General features: G+C 44.1%; 1 protein-coding gene across 1 annotated transcript; it reads right to left on the bottom strand.

Moving 5' to 3' along the window:
- Positions 1-11290: 11290 nt before the first annotated feature.
- Positions 11291-12373, bottom strand: LOC123027342 (proto-oncogene Mas-like). Its single transcript, XM_044438499.1, has one exon. It carries the CDS (start codon positions 12371-12373, stop codon positions 11291-11293), a length of 1083 nt encoding a protein of 360 aa, XP_044294434.1.
- Positions 12374-19627: the final 7254 nt, after the last annotated feature.

The raw sequence follows: 19627 nt of genomic DNA, 5'->3' as shown, positions 1-19627 counted from the left end.
TTGAGTAAGCACGGAGCTGGCCCTCCTGTTGCACTCCTCTCAAGGCTACCAGGAGGCTGCAGAGATGGGAGACCCACCATCCTGTTAGAGAGCAAAGTCCTTCCCCTTCTTTTTTCTGCATTCACCTGCTTTGAGTCGTCCAGATGACGGCAGCCAGCCCCAGCCCATACGTATGGAGAACAGGAGTGCCTAGCTCAGGAGGGGTACGTACAGGGGGATTGCAGAGAGAGGTGTAATGCAGAGGAGTCCCAGAGGTGGCAATACCAGGTGTGACTACTTCCTTTGTGAATCACTCCCTGAAATTCATAATGCACCAAATAATGATGAGTTGAACAGATGCACAGTCCCGCCAGATAGAGATGCTGATGACGGGAGAGCCAGGAAGCTCAAAATGAGCATTATGTCTGTCCTTGGATCGCTCTGCTTTGCAGGAATCCCATTCTCTAATCTAGAATGGCTTTTCTTCTGCTGGTTGTGTTTCTTCTGTTCTTTTTCCTTTGTGCTGAGAAGTAGCAGTAAAACTTTTCTAGATAAGGCTGTTAACCTGCTGTATCTGCTTACACTTTTGTTACACGATGGAGATTGGATCTCCAACAAAGAGCTTTTCTTTTCCTACCTTTCTGTACTTTTCACTACATACTCTAGGTGGCATGCAACACAGCAGAATAACACAATCACACTAGTGGGACCTGCACTTTGATTTGGGATGAAGAAACAATTGGGTTTTCCTTGCTCCAAACAGCCCTATGAAACTGCTCTTAAAATATAGAAGTAAAACTGTAGGGTTACAACGTTGTCTGAAGCAATGATGAGGGCACCCTAAAAGCCTTATATAGAAAAGCCCTTTGGGACAACCTTCTTCTACACTGTCCTCCCTTTGGATTAGAAGAAGCTCCTCCCATCAGCACAGAAGCGTCAAAGACTTCAAAGAATCAGCTGCCTGCAGAAGGAGATGCATTTATTTATTTATTTTCGATTTACATCCTGCCTTTTTCCTCAAAGGACTCAAGGCAGCTTACATCATTCTCCTCCTCCATCTTATCCCCACAACAACAACCCTGTGAGGTAGGTTGGGCTGAGAGTCTGTGACTGGCCCAAAGTCACCCAGTTGGCTCCATGGCCGAGCGGGGACTAGAACCCAGATCGCCTGAGTCCCAGTCCCATGCTCTTAACCACTACACCACACTGGCTCTCTCAGCACACTTGACTGTGGCAGACTCTTGTTGTCCAACCACATGGGGTGAAGCCAGTGAGACCAGCACTCTGTTCCCTTCCACTCAGACTCCCAGACTGGGATCAGTCCCAGTACTGGGACTTTTGGGATGTTTTTGATCTAAGGAGGCAGAGTGTCAGCCCCCACAGGGCCTCATCATGGACCGGCGCTGCCCTCCCTGTGGGAAAGCTGTGTCCAATGTCTCAATCTGAATTAGCAGCACTTCCTAGCTACCTATTTGAGCTACCTATATACCCATTCAATCCTCTTCCTCCTCCACACCTGCCCCCCCTTGTCCTTTCTTAGCATTGTTCTTTGTATTCTGATAAAGCAAATGCAAGTTCAAATACAATATTAGCAACAGAACAATACAAAATAAAAACAAAATTGCTTAATACAATACAATGTTAATATATAATAATGCATAACAGTAAGTATACCCCCCCAGTCAAAACCCCATACCCCCTAATTTTGGTTATCACCCCAGGTCTTTCCCATCAAGCCTGCCCTCCTTGAATGTGCCACCGCTGGTGGACTTTATGTAAGAGCTGCACTCTGTACATGCTCTCAAGGAACAGTTGGACCAAGCTAAGTCTATGTAGAAGGGGGTTGTGGACTCTCACTGTCAGGGTGCAGGCTTGCATGTGGGGAGTTGGGTATGGGAGTCTACCGATTATTTGCCCTCCCCTGCACCCTCCAAGAAATTGGTGGCATGCCACACTGGCCCCTTGTGGCTCAGACTAATCTGGTGGCTTTCAAACTGCCCTTGCCCCTCTCGCTGGAAGTCCACCCCATCTTTTACCATTCCCTCCTGCCCTCCATCAAGACTGGTCACCCTCTTCACTCCCGCAGGACACTCCTGCCCCTTGTCCTGGTTTGGGGGAGGAGGAATTTGAGGTGCGAGACATTCTGGACTCTCTATTCTATCATGGACCCTTTCAGTTGTTGGTGGACTGGAAGGGCTACAGCCCAGAGAAGCACAGCTGGGAGCCTGTGGAAAACCGCCATGCCTACACCTTGATTAAGCAGTTCTGTTTCAGGTTGCCCAGGACCCCAGAAGGAGGTAGCCATTACTATGGCGGAGGAGCCCCAGTGGGAAGCAAGGTGATACTGATTCAGGAGCAAGCATTCCTGCGGGACTCTAGTTGTGCCACATTTGGTGATTCAGATTCAGAAGATGAGCACTTCAGTGGGATGGAGGAACTGGAATTTGCTCAAGGTCCTAAGAGGCAACAGGGGGAGGAAGAGGCGGCGGTTAGTTCAAGGGCAGATGTGGTGGCAGGCCACACAGACCCTGGGAGTAGCATGGAGATACACTTAGTGGTAGGGGCTGCTGAGACTGAGGAGTTCCCAGACAGGGATCAGCCCCTCCCTTCAGAGCTGGACTCCGTGGCCACGTGCCAGCAGAGGTGAGAGGCCCAAATAGTTGAGAAGTGTGTGAAAAGAGGCCTGTTTGCTTCCAGAGAGCCCTTTCTGAAAGGTCAGGACTCAAACATGCTCACAAGGAGAGTTTTGGGAAGTAATTGCTAGACTGAGTTAAACAAACTGCTTGTGTAGGCTCAGAAACTTGTCCTGGATGATTTATATTTGGAATCAGTAAAAAGCATTTTGCAAAAGAAAAGCCTTAGGCTAGTGTTTGTCAGAGGGAGAAAGCACAGCTCGCGACATTAGGTGGGCATGCTGGATATAGCAAGCATCAACAAAGTATGGGTAACACATTTATCTGGGGCTGGATATGCTAGCCAATAGTTCTGTGGGAATAATTATTTACAATATCTCTCTACGGATAATCCTTTTTATTTTGCTCCTGGGATCCATATCAAATCTCCTTCATCCAACAAAGCTCTCTCCACACATGTCTTGATGGGGTTGTCGCTGTCCATTTCCTTTGAATAACCAACAAAGAAGTAGATAAAAGGGGTTCCAGAACTGTCAATGGCATCCAGAAAATGAAAAATCAGAAAGACAACTGGCACGTGTACCTGTGGAACCCAGCGCACTATCACCTCAATAATTCTCACGGAGGCAGCGAAGAACAGAAACAGAAGGACCGTGGCCACAATGGTTATGTCCAGCTTTGCTGGAGGCTCTTCTTGCATTGTTCTTAGCATTCTGATAAAGAGGACCAATGTGGAAAGGACCATGATGGGAAGGAAAACCAAGAGATTGACAACCACTCGGAATAATTTTGTAGGCTCACAGCTGAGATTCCTTTCACTCAGTGATGCATCAAACTGTAGATAGCAGGCAAAATACAACACCAGTGACATTAGGCAAGACAAGGCCCACAAAATGGTGCACATAATTTCTGAGAGATACTTTGGCCGGTGAAGCTGATACCAGGCAGGGTAAAAAACCATGAGGTACCTCTCAGCACTGATAACAGTAAGCAGATAGGTGCTAGCATTGAATCCAAACGCATGCACCACCTCCATGATGTGCAGGTAGAACAGGTTGACTGGAAAGGCCTTTAAAAATAAAACAAAAACTATAATATAGTAGCAGAGCACAGTTAGATCAGCAAGTGCCATATTTAGGAAATAAACGGTGAACTTGGTTTTTTGGATTCTGCACCAGAGAAGATATAAGACAATTACATTCCCAAGCACTCCGAAACAGCAGATTGGAATGCATATTATCATAATTGTCTTTTGCAAGGAGTGTCCGGTTTCCAGTTGTGCCTCATTGTCCTTCACTGCCCCAATGGTGTGGAAAGACAGGGAATACGCCTCTGCCATCTTGAGGCTGTCAACAATTCTTCTCAGTCTGCCAAAATCAAAAACAATTGGCCATTATGAAGATACTGAGATGTTGTAATAGAGAACTGAGGCCATTAGGGGTTCACCTATTGGGCATGTTTTGGGTATTCACGAGGCAACATTCCCCCCCCCCACTAGTTTTTTTGGGGATTTTGGGAGAAGGCAATTTGGGATTCACCCCCTTTCTGGGGGTTGTTGGCTGCCATACGCCATTTAGCTCCCTGAGACAAATGGCACCTTCCAAAGTTGACTGGCCTGGCCGTTGAGCCTTACTTCAAAGTGGCTTTGGGATAGCATCCTATGCCTGTACCTCAGGAGATAGTTTCTGGACCCTCGGAGAGGCATGCATAGGACTTTCATTTCAGAGGAGAATAGCCTGGGCTGCAGGAGGATGAGTATGGAGGCAGCTGCTGCAGCCCACTCCCCATCACCGGTCACCTAAGGGGGTTGCCTCACTCTCTCCAATGGCAGGGCCAGCTCTGCTTGGCTGGCTGCTCAGTGGATCGAGTGCCTGCATTTAGAGGACACAGAAACTGTTGAAGCCTAAAATATTTGGTGTGGCCATTTGTCGTTTCCAAGTAAGCCTAAACATGCATCACTCATTTAGTTGCTGACTAGAAAATGAGTCCCTCCAGGTACCCCTTGTAAGGGATAAGGTAGCTAATTTTCTCCTTGCAGATAGAAATCCCCGTGGTGAAGTAGATCATTTCATTTATAGACAATTATGGAAATGGAATAGAAAATAGCCACAGTAGCAGCGCACTTTGCTTGCACAGGGCTACTTCGTGGGAATATTTGATACCAACTGCAGCCATATGTAGGAAATCCATGAAATCCACATAATTAGGAAATTCCTAACCTAAGTTATTTTATTTATGGTTTATACATGCCACCCTGTAATCAAAGGTTCTCAGGGCAGCTCACATAATAAAACAAGTGACAAAATAACAGAGAAAAGCATACAAATCACCATTCTATCAGTCTAAATTCCTGGAAAAAGAAAAAATGTCACCCAAAAAATAAACAATGTGACCCTCACGTGAACCACTTTGTGGAAGGCATTCCACAATCTGGGTGCCACAACTGAGAAAGCCCTTGTTCTTTTAGCCACCTACCCAGCTCCATTCGGTAATCAGAGAAGAACCCTGAAAGATGACCTAACGTAACAGATTCCACATTAGTCCAGTTAATACCAAGTAGTAGCATCCAGCTATCTGTAGCTATTTCAACTGATAAAAATACATTCTTCCTTATTTCAAAACTAGACTGACCGACTTTAGTAACATGCACATAATCTGGATTTTTTTTAATGAATAAGATGCTGTGAGGCAACAAGAAATGTTCACTGGGATATCTAAATGTGATAATGCTTTGGATCCTGGGTGTCCCTTCCATGCATGGAGGGTACCTTCTATTTGTGGAAGGGACTCCAATCCAGTGGCAACAGAAAGGGCAAGGATGGTTTCCACTAACTTCCCCCTCCCCTGTAGTCCTTGTGCCATCCCTTGGATACTCCAGAATGTCCCTGAACATTCCATAGGAAAATTTCAGGCGTCACAAGGAGCTGCAGGCAAGAGGGGCAATTGGTAAAAATTACTTCCTTTTACTGGTGATAGTATCCTGTGAACAGAAGCCGAACCTTGGAAACTCAAAATTCACGCTAGCTTATTTTCTGAAATGCAATGGAATTTTGTGTTAATATCTGAGGACTTTGCACAAAAGACTTTGCACAAAAGGTTTGTCTCTTTGACTGGTGTGTCTTATTTTTCCAGGAGAAACTCGAAAGGTGCTTCCCATGCTATCTGATGACATTGGACCAGTCATTTGTGCAGCAGCTGTTATTTTCCAAGCTATTTTAAATTCTTTTGAATTTTTATATGTTTTAATTTTGTTGCAGGTCACCTGCAGTCTATAGAAAGGTGTTTAGAAACATTTTTTGTTGATGCTGCTGCTACTCATGATGATGATGATGATGATGATGATGACAGCATTTCATAGTTGACTTATTCTACCTAAGAGCCCAGTAGTGGTTTCTACTACTTAACTGTTTCCACCATTATAAATCTTCTATTAACTTTACACTAATAAGTGTTTTGGGAACAGGAACCTATTTGCCTTTGCTCTTTTCTTAAAAACCAGTGATAAATCTGTTTCCCTCTTTTCAAGCACAGAAAGCTTTTCTGTAATGCAGTCAGCCATGCCTGAGATAAAGAAGGTGGGTAGCAACAAGGCCACTGAATTAAAGTAATTCTTTCTCTTTGATTTGTCTAGGCAGAATTCCTAGCTATTGCTGGGCACCAGATGCCTGGGTTGAGGGGACCTTCATCTGGATGGTAAGACTACTGGTGTAGAGATATGTGGGTCATACTAGGATATGCTTCCGAAGGTATTATTGAGTTCCCCTTGCCAGTGGAGCTGAAACAAATGCTAAGGGGATTGGGAGATCAAGATAGCAATCGTGCTTCTGGTGAGAAGCTTTCAGAGGCAAGTTGCAGATGGAAATCAATCTTTCACTTTTCTTCTGTACCCTTCATCCCTCCAATGCCCATCTGGCATAGGTGAAGCATTGATCTACCTAACATAATGGTTATTGGCAACCATTAGATCTATTCGTATGCCTCTTTATCAGACGCATGGTGTGACTAATGATAATGGTATTTCTTCTAATAAATTGGTCACAGCAGCTGAAAGATGAAATGTTAAATATTACCGTGATCACTTTCTAGCTTTCTTTTCAACCTTGTTTGATCATTCTTCTGCCCTTCATATGGAGGTTTGAGGCTGCAAAGGTATGACTCGCCTCAGTGTGATGACGGGTACTCTATGTAACAAACAGAATATGAGATTTTCATGACCTCACAGAAACTGTTTGCTGCAGGATAGTAAAGCTCTTAGTGTCATTACTTTTGACACATTTCAATTCATCTCTCTACTGGAATTTTGTACAGACATTGCCTTGTTCAGTCTGGTAGATGACCTCTTCCCAAGGAAGGACAAGGGACATGTGACTTGGCAGATCTCCTGGGTTCTGTGTCTGGTTTTGATGCCAACATCCATGGTTTCTGCCTGGACAGCCTGCATGGGATACAGGCTGGGTTGCAATGTCCATGCTCTATTCTTTTAATAGGTTTTATTGTTGTAGCTCACTTTAGCATCATTTTATAATGAAAAGCAGGTAAGAAATGTCTTACATAACTAATAAATTGATATTTCCAATGAATTGGTCAGTAGCCAGTCAGACTCTTCCCTATACACCAAACTCAGAAGAGGAAAGAATACAAAACATCACCATATAAAAATCTGATTACACACAATAACAAGAAAAACATTGCTACTGACAACAGATTTATATGCTAATATTGTTAATTAATAACAGCTGGCTGGCTAGCGTTAAGACAATAAAAGATTGTAGCTAGAAGTTTCTCTCTTGATCTGTTGGGAAAGGAAAACGAAAGAGGGGAGAAAGAAGCCAGCTTTCTACGCACTGGAACTTAATCCCATTTCAGAAAAGCTCTTAGGAGTGATAGTCCCATGGTGGGTGTCAAAAGGGGCAAGGTGAAAACCCACATAATTTAGCTGTAAGGTCTCATAGCCACTACATAACATTTAGGGAACGGGTTTCAAACTTTTAGAATGGATAAAAAATCAAAAGCCAGAAAACTACCCAAATGATCCGTTTTATAGAAAATGGGGTGGGGCCAGGGAAGAGAGGTGAGGCCTTCCAGGAAACCCTAGATGCCCAGATTGGGACTCTTGGATGGCCAGATTTGATCTGCAGGCCTGAGCTTCTAGAAGCTTGCTATATTGAAGCCTCTTTCACATACAAGTTATGACACAGGACCTCATGTATAGAAGGGGACTTAAGCCTCACCCCAGAAGTACTGTGGTTCTGATAACCCTGCTCTTATGTCAAGCTCCATATGGATAGGCTTTCCACATATTTTGGAATCCTCTATGCAATTGTGCATGGAGGTCTTTGATAATTATTGTGAATTTCAACAAAATAAAGCCATATAAGGAAAAAGAGAGAGAAACAAATACATTTTCCTTATAGGCATTAAAACTGATACCAACAAAAAGTGTATCCATAGAGGGAAATACAGGAAAATATACAAATACAGCTATATATAAAATACCAATACCAATAAAATCAGTTATGCATATGTTTTCTTTATTGATTTTTCAATGACAAAGATGGACAGCAGCAAGCACATCATGACATGTATGGAGACAGCTTTGTTGGATGGTGGAAATGTGGGACAGCCTATAATATGGGCCCCAGAAACAAATGAAAAGAAATGTTCATAAAGGGATGTTGCACAGAATTATTCCCACAGGGCTATTGGCTAGCATATTGAACACCAGAATAAATGTATTATTCATATTTTGTTAATGTTCATTATATCTAAAACCCCCACCTAGAAATACCAAGGGAGGGCAGAAGTTAGATCTCCAGATATTTCAGACTTCAGTTCCCAGAAGCCCTTGACAGCACACCTAATAGTTAAGAATGCTGGGATCTGGAGTTCGAAACATCTAGAGATCAACCTTCTGTACCATTCTTGCATTATTCATTGTTTATTTCATCTACTATATTGTATTATTAATTTTCGGTGAATTTCAACCAAACATAACAAATTAAGAAAGTATAGTTTTCTTACAAGAAATAAATCAGCTACAATAGGTGTGTATGAATTGTATACCTATGAGTAAATATGTGAAAATATGGTGATCGATTAAAAAGATGCATTGATTACAAAAAATACCAAATATCCATATATTTATCCATTTGTAGGTTACATTTAAACACCATCCATTCAAACACTGACAATATCATAAGGTTCTTAAACCATTATGTTATAGGAGGTGGACATTTATCTTTCTTATGTTGTAAATCAGTCTTTTAGTTGCCAAAAGGACATGGAAAATCCATTTACATTGACACTTCATCAACAGCCAATCAACAATTAAATGTGCACCACCAGTAAGGATGAAAGAGCAGTCTAATATTAAATGTATCCGTATGATGACATCCTCTCAAAAAGAAGCAACTATTTGACATTGCCAAAACATACAGGTAAGAGAACCATTAGCAGCGTCACACCTCCAGCAATTTGCCAACTTGAACAAACCCTTATTCAAAAGATGCCATGGTGCCCAATAAATGTGAAATGAAAGTTTTTGTTTTATAAGACATAACTTAAGATACACTAACATTTTGGGCACAGACACTGAAATAGTAATCCATTGATTCAATGAATTAGAATAATTGGAAGTTTTGTCTTGTGTTTTGTTACGGAGCCTACTGAGAGTTTTGGCACCTTGTATTCCCTCCCAAGAACACACTGGCACTGAAGTCCTGCCATGATTCCACAGAACTTCTGGACTGTTGTGAGATATCTTAACATTTTAAGATGAATGCACTAGAAAATTAGTGTTTCCAACAATGCATGAAACAACAAGAACTTGCATCCCGAGATGTCTTCTGTGAGAGAAGGAGCACTTCCACTTGTGAAAGGCAGTAATGATACATTCCTCCAATTTCTCTGCCATGCGGTGCCAATCCAATCCTGTGCTTTTTCCAGGATCCATCAACTCTCAGAAGCAGCGCAGGGGGCTATGAGATGTTGAGCCAAGAAAGCCCTATTTAGGGTGGCTAATTATGAATGGACAAAATCCAGGAAATCTATCACACCAAAAGAGGCTGAAATATAATGATTTGCATCAAATTTGCATATGCTAGCTGCAGATCTAGAGAAAGAAATACTGTTCATCTCACCATAGAGCGATCAGGTGACCAGAGTGCTTGCCTGGTCAGCTGCTAGCTGCGAATGGCCACCAGTTCTGATGGTTCTTTATGTTAAAAACAGAATGGGACAGAACAACCCTTCAAATAAAAGAGTGTCCTTTATAAAAGAAGACATTAGGTCACCCTCGCAGGGGAGGTCTGCTCAGTCTTCTCTGGATCCACCCCATTTTCAGATTGGCATTAAGGTATTTCCAATGACATCCAATGTTCTTCACCTCCCTCCCCAAGAGACAGACAACAGGCCTATCTAGTCCAGCATTCTGTTCTCATGGTGGTCAGCCAGAGGTCTATGTAGCCCACAAAGGCATGAGCAAATAGCAGACTTCTGCTTGTCTTTCTCAGCAACTGGTGTTCAGAGCCAGCCCCCAGCCATCTTGACTGCTAGTCCCTGATAGACCTATCCTGCATTTGATTCCGTAGAGATATTTCAGCTGCGTGAAATTGGCAGATCCTCAAAAATTAACCCAGTCATGTTGGAAGGGACTAAAGATGGAGACCAGGAGGCAAGTTCATAACAAAAGTCTAAGCTGGACCTTTCATGAAAGAACAAAGGCTACTTTAAGGGTGATGTTAGAATATAACTAATAAATACAATACAACACAATTTCAGAAAGGTCACAGGCTAGTAGTGCTCTGCCAGCATTTCTCAGCCTAATGCACTTCAGATGTTTTAGACTGAGAAAACATTGATTCTGATTCAATCAGAATCCAATCAGCATTGGTGCTGATTCAATCCCCATCAGCACCAACCAGTATGACAGATGGTCCAGAATGCTAAGAGTCTTATTCATAGAATCATTGGATCATTGAATAGTAGAGCTGGAAGGATCCAAGAAGGCCATCAGGTTCAACCCCCTGCTCAGTGCAGGACTCAGATCATCCCCCTCAGATGGCTGCCCAGTTATCTCCTGAATGCCTCTGGTGTGGGAGAACCCACAGCCTCCCTACCTTATCGGTTCCGTTGTTGTATTGCTCCCACAGTTCTTCCTGATGATCATTTGGGATCTGGCTTCCTGTAACGTGAAACATTTGCAGGATACCAAGTTGGAGAAAACTGTAGTATGTCATTATGGAGATGGAATCAAGGGAAGGCTTCTATAAGATCAGCAGTTACAAATAGTGTTGGATGGGTTTTTTAAAACAAAGAAAAAGTAGGGGAAAACTAAACATTCTGTCTGACATGATGGGTGGGGGTGATATGTGCTGGCTTTCTTTATCATAAAAGAAGCAATCTGACTCAGGCCCATGCACACTTTCGTGGAGATAAAGAGACACATGGCCCTATCCTGTGTGCTACACAGAACGTTTAGTTTGGCCTTCATAGATCATGCTAAATGGAATGGATGGGCAACAGAGGGGCGGGCAAGCTTTCACGAAAGAAACAGCTTGGCAGTAACAGAGAAGGATGTTGGCAAATCTTTCTGTGGCAAGTGGGATAAGAGATGTCTAAAGCGAACATCTCTAGAAAATGAACTTCCCTCCATCGGATGGTTATCCAGACAGCTTCTTTTACTGAGACAAGGTTTCAGACATCCTTGTTCTCATGTGTTCCCAGGCCTCCACATCGTCCTCATCTCTGCAGGATCTATAAATCACCAAATGGAGTGCTTCCTTAGATGTTTGCTGTTTCTTCCTTCCAACAAGAAAATAAACAAAAGGATTTACGCTGCTGTTGATGAAGTTAAGAAAGGTAGAATAAAACAGGGCAATCCAGCTTATTTGCTCTGATGGATGCCAGTATCTTATTAGAGAGAGCAACCTAAATGGCAAGGCAAAGATGAGGAACAGAACAACAGTGATAATAATGGTGACATAAAGGCGCGGTGGAGACTTTGGCTGTGAATTTCTGCATATCTTCACAAGCAAACTCGAACTGCAGAGGATCATGACTGGAATGAAAATCAGGAAAATGGTGGTGAGGAATATCTTTTCAGCAGGATAGTTGCCTTGGCTTTCACTTGAAAACACGAAAAGGAATGCCCAACAAGTAGAATATTCCACCCCAGTTACTGCAAAAGAGAGAACCCACAGGAAAGCACATAAGATGGCTGAGAGATGTTTTGGCCGATTAAAATGGTACCAGAATGGGTAAAAGGCACCTAGATGTCTCTCAACACTAATGGCTGTCAACAGGAAAAAACTGCTGTTGTAGCTAAAAAGAGTCAAGATGTCTATCACAAAAAACAGATACAAATCGAAAGCCAACATTTTCCATATCACGAAGCTGAAAATAAAGCTTAAGAAGTAACAGAAGAGCACAGTGAAATCAGCAACAGCCAGATTCAGTACATATACAGTATATTTAGTCCTTTTGATTCGACAGCAGAGAAACCAGAAAACGATTCCATTGCCAACTAGTCCCAAAATGGCGACAGGCATAATAGCGCAGGCCAAGACCACAGCGTCGTTACCATCTCTGGCAGTCCTGTTCTGTACTTGTGTCTCATTCATCTTTGCTACATCGGTGGTGAGAATAGACAAGGAGCTTGCCTCTGTCATCAGGACTTGTCTGGTGTGTACACTAATTCTCCCTTCCCTGTACAAATGGAACATAATTCCATGATTAGGTTGCGCTACCTGAGTAGAGTACATTATGGAAATTTGGAAATGTCCATCTAGCAAGACAAAGACTTATGGGAATTGCATAGAGTCTCTAATGCAGGACTACAGAACCTCTTTCAGTGGAGGGACAGATTCAATTTGGGAGAAGCTCTTGAGAGCTACTTGCCAGTGCAGGGTCAAAACACCATCTATATCAGCATATTGAAACTTAAAGCTAAATGTGCCAGGGGCTAGGCCTTGAGAGAGGCACTTCAACATTTTAGAGTGGGGAAAAACCACACAAAAGCTGGAAAAACACCACACAATCAGGGGTTGTGAAAAGAGACAAGGCCAGGCAAAGAGGGCAGGGCCTGCTGGGGAATCCCTGAGAGCCAATTTGCACCCTGAGCCAGAAGCTCCACAGCCCTGCTATAGAGGGTCACTGGACAACTCCAGGGACTGATGCATAAGTTCCTCCCACCTCCCACTTTTCAGGGTGGTTTTTCTGTCAAGTAAAAGAGGAGACTCCAAGGCGACATACAGGTACGTGAGGAGGTGTCACATGGAAGTGGGTAGAGACCTGTTTTCCCCTGTGGAGGAGGGCAGGATGCCAATGGAGCCAAGCTCAGGGAACCAAGGTTCAATTTGGATGCCAGGAAGCACTTCCTGACAGTTAGGACCCCGAGGGTGTGGAATGGGCTTCCACGAGAGGTGGTTGATGCCCCAGCGGTGAGGGTGTTCAAGGATAGGCTGGACGTCCACATGGTGGGCATGTCGTGAGCAGAGTTGGCTAGAGCTGGGGATCAGGCTAGATGGCCTGGGATGGCCCCCTTCTAGAGCTGCCAGGTTGCTGACGGGGCGTTATGCTCACATGACTCCAGTCCTCCGTCAGCTTCACTGGCTTCCCATTGAAGCCCGGGCCCAATTCAAGGTGTTGATTATGACCTATAAAGCCCTAAACAGCTTGGGTCCTGGCTACCTGAACGAGCGCTTACATCCGTATATGCCCGACCGCCCTTTGAGATCTGCGGGAGAGTCCCTTCTCCGGGAACCCTCCATGAAAGAAATTAGGAGACTAAGTACCCGGAGGAGGGCTTTCTCTGCGGTGGCGCCCAACCTATGGAATTCACTCCCCAAAGAGGTCCGTCTGGCACCGTCGTTACTGGTTTTTCGGCACCAGGTAAAGACCTTTTTATTTAAACATCATTTCAATTGTTAAAACATATGATCTGGCCAGGGCAACTTCTTCTTCCTTCTCTTTCTCCTCCTATATTTTTATTTTATACTGATAATTTTAATTTTATATTTGTAAATCAATGTATTTTTTGTATTTTTGTATTTAATGGTGATTTATTATGTACTATTGTATTTCAATGTATTTTATCATGTTGTAAGCCGCCCCGAGGTTTCGGCAAGGGGCGGCATAGAAATGTTTAATAATAATAATAATATAATAATAATAATAATAATAATAATAAAAAAAACCCTAAAGCCATCCACAGGTATTTCCAGAGATAAGAACTTGGAGGGCCAGGCCTGTGGATGGGCAGAGTTGTCTCCAGGTCTGAAGTTCTGTTTTCATGGAAAGACAACAGAAAGTCCTTATGGATAAGGGAACAGTTTACCTGGGTCCAGGATACTGTTTGCAGCCTTCACAGTATTTTATTTTTATCCAAGTGAAGTATGTAGGATAACGAGTGGTATACTGAATATAGGCTGAGAAAATGGAAAAAGAAAAAAAAAAAAGAATTATAATTTTGCCGCTTGCGGTAGAACCCTAATTACACTAATTCACCACTCACCAAGGCCAATTCTGCTGTGCCCTTTGGGCCCAGTCCTTGCTTTCCTTTGTACCATTTCTGGGTGCTCTGCACCCTGCCCCATGGCAGGGCCAGCCCTGCAACAAGGTCTACTGCTGGTGAGGTGGGGCAGCCATGCTTACAGGGACATGCTACAGATGGCAGGCAGGGAAAGTGGGGTTGGGGAAAGCCTCCTTAAGAATGGGGCAGCCCACTGAAACCAAGAGAAGCAGGGGGAGTTGATTTCCTGACTTTGTGAAGACAGCATTCTCTGGGAAGTTCAGAAATATGAATTATGCACCTTTGGGAGTTAATTCAAGAGTAGGTAATGCTCAAAAAGTGAGGTAAAGTTTACGTGGGAAAAAAAAAACAAGATTGAAACTTGAAGCATAAGAACCTGCCTTAAACAGAGTCAGCCACTGGTCCAGTCTAGCTCAGTCTTGTCAGCACAGACTGGCAGCAACTCTGCAGGGTTTCAGTGATGAAGATATTTTCCAGCCCAACCTAGAGATGGATCCGGGACCCTTTTTCTGCATGCTGCACACGTGTTCAGCAACTGAGCTGCGGCCCTTCCTTAACTAGCAATAAGCAACATTGCCGCTCACATGGAAGAACATGGAAAGCAAAAAGAAAAGCAATGAATTGTCTCACATAAAGTGTTTGAGGACTGATTCTGAAACCGTGCTTCCAAAGCTTATGTAAGGTGTACTTTAAGCCAAAAGTGTCTCTTCTCTCTTGATGTCTTCCAGCAGCCAGCCAATTTGGAACTGGGAGCCAGACCAGAAGAAAACTGACATAAGAGGGATCTGTCTTGCATTGAAGCCCCTCTTCCATGAAATTGCTGCATGGAAATAGCTTCAAAGATGTGGCCAGTGTACTAAGAAGGGAGGAAATACCAGCTGGGCAATTCCATTCCCTGCTCTTGGGGTCCTAAAAGATGCTATAAGCCTGCAGCAGCAGGAACTAGTGGGACTACAGTACTTCTCCTGTGGCACCACATTTATGCCTTTTCAGAGCACATGGCACACGGGAATGTAGCACGTGCTGCAATATCTAGCATGAAGGTGCAAAAACTGGGGGCAGCTGCCCTTCTTGCTCTTCTGTCAAAGGGCCCCGTCAGACCCCGTGCCTCTGTCCTGATCTCAAGATTCATTCTGTAAGTGATACTGTTCAGGAAAAGACAAGACTTCCTCCCTCCCTCCCTCCCTCTTTTGTACACATGCATCCAATGTACACACATACTTCCTCCTCCAGCCCGTTCAGGCATTTTGACAACAGATAGAGCTGAAGTTGCTCATAAGCATTACCACTTCTCTGTGCCAATTGTTCCCTTTGCCCAGCAATGCACCTCAGGATAATTTGCATACTTTAAAATATTACAAAACATAGGTAAACCTTCTTTCTGAAACATATCAAGACCAGGTACATTCTGAAAACTGTGCATTTCCTTGCCACTGTAGTGGCACATGAACTGGCATGGACATGACAATACATCTCTCTGTCTGTGATCCTCCCACCCACCCATCTATGTATTTATTTTATTTGCCTTCAGTACCGATACTCCTGAGGTAGCCACTGCAATATATTAAAAGTGCCTATACAATAAAGAAAAAAACCCACAGCAACAGCCAAATCTCTGCAGTGACATCTAGCCTTTATATCGAAGAAGGTTGCTCTCTAGCTACTTTTATTACTTCCTCCCAATATACCAGATATTTTCCTTCTGCAAAGTATGAAGACTTCTTTGAAACCAAGAAGCTTCCAGCTTAGCTTTCTCCAAGCTGAGCCCCTTCTCTGGATCTCCATCAGGTTCCTCCCTCCCTCATACCACCTGAGAAGAGCCGGTCCATCAGGCTGCAGCAGAGGGAGGGCTCGGAAGCAGGCCGCTCCAGCATCTCAGCTGAGAGACTTGTAACTCTGTGCTGCTCCTGCACCGCTTCCATTCTAGCTGGCCATCCTAAGAATGGTGCAATGGTGAGAACTGGTATTTGGGTTTGCTCTTCCCTCCCAGTCCCCTTCCCTTCTCCCTTCTTCTGTGTCACGTCTTTTAGATGGTGCCTTTTAGATTGTAAGCCTGAGGATGGGGCAGTCTTGTTTGTTTGCTTTTTGTTTTAACTGTCACTAATTGTAACCCATGCCTGGGTTACAATCTTTTTGGCTTATGAGCAAGGTAAACATGCTTCAAATAAATAATCTCCCAATGTCTGAGACTACCAAAGCTATCTCCATGTAAGTAAATATCATAGAGATTAGTGTATATGACAGAAATACAAAAGGGTAGTCATGTTTCTCTATAGTGGCCTTTTATTTAAACCAAAAAAGGAAGCAGTTTCTTCATCGTTTAATTCCATGTGTAGTTCCAAAACCTTATCCGAGAAATGTTTATCTTCAACATGAGAAGTCCGTGACCCTGAACTGAAGGCCAACCCCCCTCCCCCTCCCCGCCCCAATTCCACAGGGATTCTCTGAATCCCTTCAGATTGGAAGAACGCATAGCAGAAGACTAGTCCCCAAATTTGGAGTCTGTATGTTTGGAATTCAGCTGAACCAGCTACTACATTGCAGGAGGAAAAGCAGGGGATGAGAACCAAGGGAAATTAATTCTTTAGGGACTGTGCCCATTTTGCTTGAGAAACAAAGAGAGTGTCGGCCTGCTGCTAATACCTGAAAATAAGAAGCAGGGCTAGAACAAGGCCATGACGAGCCCAGGCCTAGTGGTGCACCTTCTACTCTGACCCCAGTACCAAACTCACACGACATTTGTGCACACCTGGACACGCAGAGGCACACCGACCCACACAGTCAGCCATGTACAAAAATAATGCAAAAACAATTTTCACTTGTTGGGAAAATTTGGGTAAATCCTGTCTGAAAAGCATTACTCATGTGTGCCTTTGCATTGTGGATCAAATCCTGTCTTCCTTCTCAAAACCAAGCTGTCACTGTTTAAAATGGCATTCCCCGCTCCTTTCTCTCACCTTTAGCTGTAGGCTACAGTAGGCCATTTTAGCCCAAATATCCATTGTAAATAGTCATTGTTGGAATTCAGTTTACAATCATCTTTTGATAGCCCAGAGGGCTTCATGTGCCCTGATCATGCAGAATGTTTAGAGTCGAGAGAAGGGTCTGAGCTTATCATGAATAGTTTCTAGTAGCTTGAATTTGCATGTCTGAGAAGACCTGGAGATGGGTTCAAGTTACTCAACTAAAGTGTCAATACAGACAATTATAAATATTGTAATCTCATTGTTACAGTGTGATTGACTGACATTTCTTTATCTGTTCTGTATGTGGTGACCTCAGAATCTTATTGTAATCTGCATTCTGTCATCAATTGCCCTGTACCTGTGTACCTATAAATGCCCTGTAATGGTATTGAAGCTTTGCAGCAAATTCATCTCTGCTAGCCCGGTAATGCATTATTGTGAGTCAACCGCGGGAACCTGGGATAGACAGTAAAGATGTGGAGGTTCGTAACGATTGATCTTTCCTACGACCCCGAGTTTTATTTCCTCTTCTCAAATTGAGATTCTGGGATTCTGACACACTGCATGTTTTAGTAGAAATCATTTTCCATGCTTTCCAGGAAGCAAAAGATTAATATTACTTTCAAGAAAGAGAACTCAAATATATGTGGGAATGTAGGCTTCCCATTTTACAGCGTGTAGCACACCAACACACACACACACACACACACACAAAATAAAATAGACACACGTTGACACACCTGTGCCTTCTTTCCATTTCTCTTGCACCCTCACACAGGGTGGGTTCACATGACATGATAAGCCATGGTGGGTTTTTTTTACTATTGTTGGTCTGTTGTGTTGTCCAAAGTCTGTTGCGGTAATTTCGGCATGGTAGGTTTGGTTTTTAGCAACCATGAACGGAAACAATGGTCTGTTCTGTGGTTTCTCAGTGCCATGATGTCTTGTTGTGTCATGTGAACCCAGAAAACATGGCTTCTTGCATTACAAAGGCCAGCACCAGAGAGCCACTTGGCAAGAGCGTCCCGTTGTGCACTGACAGATGCTCTTTTGCACAACTGGCAGAGGCGTCCCTGATCCACCTGCCTCCTGCCCTAAAGGCCTCCTTTGGTGCAGCACTGAGTGATCACCTTATGTGGATTTTCTGATTTTTCTATATCCCATGTGGAGGTGGGGATTGCAAGGAAATTAAATGCAGAACATGTTTAACAAAGAAAAATACCCTTCTTTATATTAAATATTCTGTAGCCACTGCTTCCCTGCTGCCAAGCTGTTTCCCTAACTGCGTTCCTCACCCACTGACTGACTAGACAAAAGCTCTGGATCGCATTGCAGGGGGTCATACAGTGTTCTCCTTGCCAGCAAAATGAGTAGAACAACCATGGAGTACTTTGAAGGGTTGCTGTAATGCATACTTAAACATAAACACCTATTATTCCTGCTAACCATTGCTGGGGGGTGGGGGGGGTCATCAGCCACTATCCTGTCTAAGTTCTGGTTTTCCATAATTGTTGTTGATAGATCATTAGCATCATGTGTTTGGGAGTGGGAATCTACTGGATTCCCTGGGCTCGGCAACCTGGATGCTGGCCTACCCTGCCATAGCCCTGAGTCCAAGGTCCTGGTGAGCGAGCCCAGGCTGTGCTGGCTGCTCCCCAGGAACTGAACCCCACGTGCTGTGCAAGCAGCACCCCTCCTCCACGTCGGTCTCAGAAGCCCAAACAGCTGCTACTTGGCACAGAAGAGGGATGCCGCTGCCAGACACGAGGGGGGCGCCTTGTATAACCCGATTCTATATTTATTATAAAGAAGGATTTTCCATTAAGCAAGCCATGGGTGCCTTCTAGCAGCATCCCTCTTCTTGCCATGCATGGCAGTCATTTGGGCTGCTGCACCTGGCATGGAAGAAGGTGGGTCATGGGGGGCTTGCCAGGAATGGAGCCCCACACGATCACGGCATGGACTGTGCCTCTCTTCTATGTCACCTGCAGCAGCCATTGTCCTGCTGCACCTGTCGTGCAAGAGGATTGCTGGTTGCACAGCCTTTGTTCCATGAGTGTCCATGGACTTCTCAGCTCAGCTTGCAGGACACATTCCAGTGGAGCAAAGCTCAGGGAACCAAGGTTCAGTTTGGATGCCAGGAAATACTTGGACCTCTAGGGTATGGAATGGGAGGAGGCTGAAGCCCCATTGGTGAGGGTGTTTAAGGATAGGCTGGACATGTGCATGGTAGGCATGTCAGGAGCGGAGCCGGCTGGAGCCAGGGGTCAGACTAGATAGCCTGGGAGATGCCTTCTGACTCACTGTGTTTCTCTGTTTCTAAGACTGGGCCAAGCACAAGAGGAAGTTCCTGAGACCTAGAGGGATGAATTCAACAGGGTTCCTCCCAACTCAGGCAATAATCACTATTTCCCAGGGGTAGAACAAAGCAAACGGGGTTCCAGATGAATCCTGAAGTCCCTTCTGAAGACGCGCTACTCATTGCTATGGTCAAAAGTTGGTCATAACTGCAACTTCAC

The sequence above is a fragment of the Varanus komodoensis genome, unplaced genomic scaffold, assembly GCF_004798865.1.
Source record: "Varanus komodoensis strain SLA01 unplaced genomic scaffold, ASM479886v1 scaffold1, whole genome shotgun sequence".
Lineage (NCBI taxonomy): Eukaryota > Metazoa > Chordata > Lepidosauria > Squamata > Varanidae > Varanus > Varanus komodoensis.
The sequence above is the reverse complement of the archived record's forward strand: the minus strand, read 5'-3'. Positions and strand labels throughout refer to the sequence as shown.